A 9,507-nucleotide genomic window follows, 5' to 3' on the forward strand; every position below is an offset into this window, starting at 1 on the left:
TAGGAGTATCCATGACAACCTCCATCTGATCCGCTACATCATAGACAGGGTAGTTAAGGAACCTTGCATGGGTGGGGCGTGGATCAATTTGGATCAATCAAAAGCCTTCGATATGGTAGACCATCACTACTTGGAGGCTGTCCTCATAGCGGCTGGTTTCGGTCCCGTCTTAACCGGGATAAGTCAGTGGGCTTGCGGCTTGGCACCTGGAGAAGCAAGCCCATGCCGTCTAACAGCGTCTCCACTGTGGGACGCTGGACCGATGGGCCGGATAAACTGCTCGGAGTCTGGTTCGGTCCGGACCTCCACATGGAGAAGAACTTGGGCGAAATAACGACTAGGGTGGCCACTCTCACACAGCAATGGGCCTAGAGAAAGCTATCCCTAAAAGGTCGGGTGGAGGTGGCGAACGCGTATATCGCGTCCGTCATCGAATACCGTCTGACTGTCGTGCCTTGTCCCGTCCTTACCATCACCAAACTGGAACGCATACTCTTCCGCTTCTTGTGGAAGGGAAGCGTTAGGCGATCCATTTGCTGTCAACAGCCGCTAAATGGAGAGCTGGGTATGCCGTGGTTGATGATGCGCAGACATGCACTGAGACTGCGACATCTCAGGCGCTTCATAGGCGATGGTGAACAGGTGTGGTCGCCGTTCGTGCGGCGCGCTTTCCCGCAGCTCGTCTCCTTAGCCGAACTGCAGTCGTGGATTAAACAGAGACCTAGGCTAGGCGAATGGCACCGCGAGTGTTGCGTTGCTCTTAAGCAACTCTGCCGTCCGGGACCAAACTTGTGCAACTATAATTCCACAAAAGCGTTCTATAGAAGATTAGTGGAGGGGAGGTGCGACGACAATCTCGGGCAGAATCTGGGCGTCGACGAAAAGGAAGGTGAGAATGGAGAGGCAGGTTTTGTCTCGTGAAAGTTTCATTAAAAGGTGGGTGAATGTAGCAAAGATGGTGCGTGCGAGTGACGATATCTCTTTGAGCATGATCCTGTAAATCGAGAAAGATAAAAAGAGAGAGAGAGAGAGAACACCTTGCTCTAATGTGTCTATTCCCTGGTGAGGTTACCGTGGTCTTTTCCGTAGGCTTTTCTCTCCATGGATAAACCTAATGTTAACTTTTTTATACATCTAAAACATTTTCTGTGATACACGATACACGATCCCTTTTGATCGTTTTTTTTTGTTTCTACCGATTCCTTTTGATCGGATTTTTTTTTAAAGAAAAGCTCAACAATTGTATTTGTCCCCTCCTGTGTGCAGCCCTGTGTGGCTAATAAAAGAAAGTTATCTATCTATCTACAGTATATAATGATTTCCAATAAACGCTGTCTACTACTGCCTTACATGGTTATCAGCTCTAGATATCTGTTTATCAGATTTCTGATCGGACATTGTGTTTGTACATGCACAGATATACATATAACTACACATATGCCCATATGTATTTACACTAACATACACGCACAAAGACGCACATATGCATCCACACACATTCACACACAGGTACATATATATACACACACACACATACACACACACACATGCACAGCCAGACAAACAGACAGACATAATATTAATAGAACGTAATAGGTGTGTCAGGTTACCTCCTTTGGCTAAATTCTCGATTTCCACATTTGATTCGGTCGATAAACCCCCTAAAACACTGAAGATGACAAAACCTGCGATGATACTAGTCACCAGATCCATCACACTGATGATGAGAGAGTCTCTGAAACAGACAGAATAGAATATTAATAAGAATTACGAGGAAAGTTGTGGCGTTCAATGGATTTCTGAACGAAACTAACGCTGTGAAAGAAGTGACGTCACCCAACTATTGAAACTGGCCGCACGGTTTCGATACCCTACGAAGTTTGCCATGAAATAATGATTAATTCTACCCAATAACAGTAAGCCATATGTTCATAGTAGTGAGTACTAGTTAATCTCATTGACAACCCCAGAAGTATGTTAGTATTTGCGTTGGATTTGAACTCAGTACAAAAGGAGTTGCAATTACTGAATAGCAAATAACATTTTTGCCCGGCTTCATCCCAGCTACGAGAAGGTAACTCTGTATAAATCTTGCTTCCTGATAAACTATTGGATTCGTGACACTTTTTACATCTGACCAATACAAGTTTGAAGCCCGAGTGAGTGGGACTGGATCTGCTCAAATCATGTCCACTGTTATAATATTCCTTTTGCAAGCTGTTCAGTAGAGCAAGACACCAGTACAGCTGGTAGTAATAATAGCTGATAATAATAATAGCAGTAGTAGTAGTAGTTATATTATTATTATTAGTAGTTATATTATTATTAGTAGTAGCAATAATAGAACGTAAGAAATATAAGACGTTGTGGGACTTTAACATTCAGACTGAGAGAGTAAAAGAAGCTAGAAGGCTTGATTTTGTAGTAATAAATAAAGAGAATAGAAAATTCCAGATAATTGACTTTACAGTCCCAAATGATGAAAACGTTAATATGAGAAGTATAGAGAAAATAGCAAAGGACCAGGACCTAGCTATTGAATTACAGAGACTATGGAGACTGTCCATTACAGAGACTATCCCTAAAGATTTAAACTGATGGAGAGAGGAAATAAGCATAAAAGCCAGTTTAGTGCAGCTCCAGAAAACAGTGTTATTAGGGACAGCTAGGAGACTGTGGAGGGTTCTTGGCAACTAAGGTTACTTGTAGCCCGATGCCAGGAATTTTTCTTTTCCTACAGTCTAATCTGTAGTGTGTATATGAATAATAATTATAATGATAATAATAATAGTAATAATGATTAATAATATTGCTGAATAGTCAAACAATGAGAGGAAACATTCCAAGTGTTACTTACAGATAAATATTATTATGAAACTTGTTGTAACTCCCAAACATCATAATTCCTCCAAAACACACACTGAGTGAGAAGAACATTTGACCTGCAGCATCCACCCACAACTTCAGGAAAACAAAAAATATTAAAAACAACAATAATTTGTAAGAAAATCTGAAAATGGGTTTGGAGTCTTTAAGAAGATTGAAATTGTGTTCACCAGTTTCATGAACTTTTGATTTTCAAAACCAGGGAGAAGGATGGATGTGGATTTGTCTCTATAAGTGTGTGTGTTTGTGTAGGTGTATGTGTGTGTGTACGAGTGTGTGTGTGTGTGTGAGAGAGTTATATATGTGTGTGTGTGTGAGAGAGAGTTATATATGTGTGTGTATATTCGAAATGTTATATATGTATGCGTATGTTTGAAATGTTTTGTATAAACCGGTTAATGCGGTATATTGAAGGTGAACGAAAACATTCTTGAAAATCTCAAACTACTTTGGCAGTAACTATCTAAGCTGATTTATTCTAGTTGTAGCATGTTCCAAATAAATAAAGATCATCGATTTTCTATTGTGAATGCTTTTCCTGTCGCCAACTCTTACTTGTTTCCAAACAAGGTAATATTTTCCCTTGTCCTTGAAACACAAACAGGACTGGTCAGTAATGTTTTTGCAGAAAATAAGAAACGAATGACACCACTTGTTCGGTGTTGATTCAAATTTACAACCATCAAACGTTGTTAGGACAAGGAGATTTACAAATACACCCAAGTACACACGCACACACACACACACACACACACACACACACACACACACACACACACACACACACACACACACACACACACACACACACACACGACAGGATTATTTCAGTTTCAGTCACACAAATCCACTTATAAGATTTTGATCTTCCTAGGGTTGTACTCGGAGACACCATCCCAAGAGTGTCAAGCTGTAGGATTGAACTGGAAACCATTTGGTTGAGAAAGACAGCCATGCCTGTCGTTATATAAAAAACAGTAAAAATATAAGTATCGTATTTATATGTAGCCAACCCTCATTGCCCTAGCATAAACACATCCCTCCCTCTGGAGGAAGCTGTGTATGTTAGGAGACCACAATAGTGCTGCTGGAACGAAAAGGCACCCATTACACAGTGTAAAGTGGTTGGCGTTAGGAAAGGCATCCGACTGTACGAACCATTCCAAAACAGACATTGGAGCATGCTGCAGTCCTTGAAACTATTGGAACCTATCAAATTTTCCAGCCCATACTAGCAAGGAACATGGACGTTAAATGATGATGAAATCATAATCAGGTAAACAGCAAATTCTTTGAAAACTTACCGATAAATCACTAAATTTGTCCCAGTCTGGAATTATAAACTTCTTTATGCCTTTCATGGCTCCAGGCATCGTACATCCACGGACTAAGAGAATCAGAAGAATGATATAAGGAAATGTTGCTGTGAAATACACCACCTGAAAAAGAGGTTTTAAAGAAAAAATTACTAATGGATCGAATACGTTACAAATATGTTACGAACAGGTATTCGTCGTCTCCGGTGTTCGAATCTGTCGAATTGTATTCAGAACAAATATGCAAGTCCTTGAAAATTATTATTTTTATAATTGAATCAGACAGTTGTGTAATGATCTGTTTTATTAGCGACAGAATCAGTATTAGTCCAGTATAGTATTTTGTATATCTAACGAAACGTAGATTTACAGCAAGAAAATAATACCACTGTAGTATTCATTATAAAAAAACATATGCTAAAAAGCACAGGAATATATTCGTAGCAGGCAAAAAGCGTTTAACGCCTGGAAGCTATTTGTCTGCTACTGCTTTGATTTCCATTAGCATTATACGTCTATATGAGATGCTTTCTCGTGAAGAATACTGCAGTTTTGTGGCTTTCTACAGTATATCCATGTAAAGTAAGGTATATATAATGATTATGCATGTACGTACGTACGTACACACACACACACACACACACACACACACACACACACACACACACACACCCTACATACACACACGTGTTTTTCCCTGAAAACGAATCGGAGGTGGGACGAAAAAGTTCGATGTTGGCACCATTCTTTAAGAGAGATGGCTGAGATTTGAGGAAGATATAGCTACTATTTCTAGCAAGTCAAAAGACTGCGTAGAATGTCTTCTGCATGATGCATGTACGTATATATATATATGTATACATGTGTACAATTTGCATGTCTTAGTAAACAGTCTCTCATTCACATTACATAACTCCCAACAAGAAATTAATTTTACATGAATATAAATTCCACTTGGAGGAACAATTCGCTTCTCTTAATAGCAACTCTGATGATTTGGAAGGTTTCCGCGTTCCTCTACCATTTTACAAGTAAAACAACTTATGTAACAGTCGGCGTATGTTTGTAAGAGGGAGTTTATTATAACATTCATGACGTGGCAAACAGTGGAATATCGAAACGGGAACCACAACAGATCTATAAAGAACTCTTCATAAGAAACAGACGGGAATGACATGGTTAAATGCTTGTGATGTGCCGTGGTGGCCACTTTTTTTTTAAGGAAGATAATTATCTCTAGATAAATCTTGGAGGTATTAGTTTTAAATTTAGATCTATAATCAAGGAACAAGATGCTTAGAATATATATAATAAATTTGTTTTTGGTTATTCGTTACAAAGTTCTTAAACGTTTTTAATCACAGGCAATCATTTATCTTACCTTTCCCGATGATTTTACACCTTTATACAAACAAGCCACAACAATTATCCATGATAACAGTAAACACAGTGACAAACGCCAAAGTGGGATGCCAATATTATCTGGGTCCAGGCCCGAAGATTTCTCGGTGACCTCTAAACTGAAGATAAAAAATGTAAGACATAAAACGAAGTTCGTATACACACATGCACACGCACGCACGCACGCACGCACGCACGCACGCACGCACGCACGCACGCACGCACGCATGCACGCACGCACGCACGCACGCACACACACACACACTCACACACACTGTTTCAATACAAAAATGTTCAAGATGAAATGCTGTGACAACGTAATAACAGTCTTGCGTTGTATGCATTATTGAATAAATGGGCAAGCTATGGAAACACACGTAGCATAAATTAATATATATACATATATAAATACACACACACACATATTGTGAAGGCACATAACTTAGTGGTTAGGGTGCTGCACTCTCGATTGCGAGAGCGTGGATTCAATTCTCAGACTGGGCGCTGCGTTGTGTTCTTGAGCAAAGCATTTCATTTCACGTTGCTCTACGATCATTTCGACATCTGACATGTGGCATCCGTTACAGGTAATGTCGATCTGATAGAAGTAAGCTTATGTCTACACAAACATTGGATCACTATAAACAAATCATCTGTGTGGTTGTTAGGCAAGAAATTGCCGAACTCTCATATGTCGCCCCTTATTGCAGCCCCTATTTGTTCCACGTACTTCTCGGGATTTTTGTTCACTGTTACCAGGGCTCCGACAATTATTGGTATTACTGCAACCTTTTTCATCGACCACAACTGCTTAACTTCCCAAGCTAACGTGTCATATCTCTCGACATTATTATTATTATTATTATTATTATTATTATTATTATTATTATTATTATTATTATTATTATTCAGGTCACTGGCTGGAATCGAACGCGGAATCTTGGGGTTAGTAGCCTGGGCTTTTAACCCCAAGATTTCGCGTTCGATTCCAGGCAGTGACCTGAATAATAATAATAATAATAATGATGATGATAATAATAATAATAATAATAATAATAACATCGAAAAATGCCTTAGGAATGAGAACGCAAGTTCGAAATTTCCCCAAGACACTTGATGAAGGTTGGAGGGTAAATCAGCCGAAACGTTGTGTTAACAACAAACAAGATGAGGACAAATATTCGTCAAATGTAAATAATGTTAATAATGTACACAATTTCTGATCTCTTAAATATAGAACTGTATTTTGTAATGTTCAATGAGTGTGTCCATACGTTGGTAATCATAAGATTTCAAAATGTATTTGTTTAACAGTTGAGTTCTTGACAACTGTAGTAAAATGACTGACCTCTTCCTTTTTGTACATCGTAGAAGGCTCCAACAAGCCGAATTTTTGGAATACGGTTTTGACCAGCCCTCATGCAGCTTAAACGTCACAGTTTCATGGGCGTACCGGTATTACTGGCATAGATCCCGCCTTCATTTTAACCAGTAAGCTTGCGGTTTACATATAATGGTTTTAAGAGTGAGCAAACTTAGTTGGTTCCAATCGTTTTTATCTCAATTGATGGGAGTCTTCTGTAATTTGTTTGCATTCATGTTTTAATCCACATCATTAACTGGTTGTTTTAACAACAATAATATAGCAACCAGTACACTATATATATATATATATATATATACATATATATATATATATATATATATATATATATATATATATATATATATATATATATAGTGTGTATGTGTATGTATGTGTATGTGTATGTATGTATGTATGTATGTATGTATGTATGTATGTATGTATCTATCTATCTATCTATCTATCTATCTATCTATCTATCTATATATATATATATATATGAACATTATTATTTCTAAAAATAACAATGTTAGTTGTCGCGAGCGTAAAAGCTGTATAGGCAAAATTAATAATTATATATACGATATATAAATATATTTATATATACTGGCACTTATTTCTAAACCGCTAAGTTACCGGTTGTCAAGTTGTGGTGGGTGATAAAGAGACCCAGCGACACATACACACACATATGTACGATGGACTTCTTTTATTTTCCTTCTACCAAATTCACTCATAAGGCTTTAGTCAGCCCGAGGTTGCAGTGGAAGAGGCTTGCCTAGGGTGCCACGCAGTGGGTCTGAACCCGGAACGATGGCGTTGGGAAGCAAGCTTCTTACCACATAGCCAAACCTGCGCCCGTAATATAATGATAAAAAAAAAACAATTTTTGCATGTAGTTCATTAGTATTCTTAACAGCTTTCCTCCTGGCATTAAACACCACACACTTACGTAATTAAAACATAATTAATTTAAAAGTGATGTACGTTCACGTCTATATACATTTGTTTTGTGCTGCTTTCATTTATAGGTCTTAAGTATGCATTGCACAAATTGAAAATAACCAGTTTAAATATACCGTTATCGATGAAACTTCGAAATAACTCTCAGCAATTTACAATATGTGTGTATAGCAATGAGTAAAGAAAATGCATATGTAAGAAGAGAAGCAAACAAAACTTACAATAGACATGAATTAAAAGCAAAGTAAAGGAAGGAAAAACAACAAAAACTAACTCGAAATAAAGAGCTGGGGCTGTTATGAAGTTTGTTCCGTTAACACAAGAGATATTGTAACCAGGTTCATTTAGGTCTTCGTTGCATATACAACCGGCCTTGTCAATGGTTGCATTTCCTGTACACATTAGTCTTTCTGAGACACAACTCATTGTTGTTCTGTTGATAAACTGAAATACATAAAATCAGAATGATGTTATAAAGTAAAGATTATACGCATACGCTCGCGCGCACACACATGTATATATTTATAGGCACACAAACAAAATATGAACTTACATTTGAGGTGTTAAAGGAAAGAAGTTCGAAGAGATGGAATGTAAGATCGTTTTATCCTATGATGGAATAAATCTACAGACACCGACCCCCAGAAACAACTGTTGGATTTGTAATACTGTTCCTCATCCCCTTTAATTCTTTATATCATTTATTTTCTGTGTAAGTCGGACCTTTTTATACGTATACATTATATATATATATTGTATTTCATGTATTTAATATACTTTATATATTGACCTGTCTAACTTGCTTGTGTCGACATTTACTTCTCTACCCGTTCAAGTTTAAACTTCTTGACCACTACTAAGTTTGTTCTATATGGAGAACACACATACAAAACACACACACACACACACACACACACACACACACACACACACACACACACACACACACGCGCGCGCGCGCGCGACAGAGAATGAGAGAAAAAGATTTTTGGAGTTAGCGGTCAATCATGGCAACTGGCTGGACAAAGGTAGTTTGACAGGAGAGCTAAGAAGAAGGGGAGATAATAAAGTATTGGTGATCCCAAAACGAAGTTACACGTGCGTGTGTGTATGTGAGAATGTGTAAGTGTGTGTGTGTGTGGGTAGGGGTTATATATATGTAGGTATAAAGGAGGTAGTCAGAATTTTTAATAAGTACTAGGCTTACAAAGAATAAGTCCTGGGGTCGATTTGCTCAACAAAAGGCGGTGCTCCAGCATGGCCCCAGTCAAATGACTGAAACAAGTAAAAGAGTAAAAATAGTCTATATACTGGTGTGTGTGTGTCTGTTTTATGGTAAAATATATTCATTGCTACAGTAGATATAAATTCTACAGTGTATATAAATTCTAACGTGAATGTTAAGAAACGGTAATGCATTATGTCGTGAATTTGAAAGAGGAGTGAAGGTTGTTCAGAGTGTTATTGAATATTCTTAATTGATCGGGAAAGATAATGCAGTCATCGAGGAAGCGTTTCTCTTTTCAATGACATATTTATTGAAATTTTGATTCGAAGTTTTCTCTACTTTTTCGT

The 9,507-nt window shown here is 37.9% G+C and overlaps 1 protein-coding gene across 2 annotated transcripts in view; it reads right to left on the reverse strand.

Moving 5' to 3' along the window:
* Positions 1-9,507, reverse strand: part of LOC106878093 (sodium- and chloride-dependent glycine transporter 2) — a 67,559-nt gene that overhangs the window by 15,867 nt on the left and 42,185 nt on the right. For both annotated transcript variants that reach the window (XM_089360952.1, XM_089360951.1), the window contains exons 5-9: positions 8,207-8,376; positions 5,584-5,722; positions 4,191-4,325; positions 2,858-2,961; positions 1,611-1,735 (exon numbers count right to left, since the gene is read on the reverse strand). In XM_089360952.1, the coding sequence (XP_089217078.1) occupies positions 1,611-1,735; positions 2,858-2,961; positions 4,191-4,325; positions 5,584-5,722; positions 8,207-8,376 (673 nt within the window). The remainder of the gene's footprint in view (positions 1-1,610; positions 1,736-2,857; positions 2,962-4,190; positions 4,326-5,583; positions 5,723-8,206; positions 8,377-9,507) is intronic.

Source organism: Octopus bimaculoides, chromosome 12 (genome assembly GCF_046866305.1).
Source record: "Octopus bimaculoides isolate indiv1 chromosome 12, ASM4686630v1, whole genome shotgun sequence".
Lineage (NCBI taxonomy): Eukaryota > Metazoa > Mollusca > Cephalopoda > Octopoda > Octopodidae > Octopus > Octopus bimaculoides.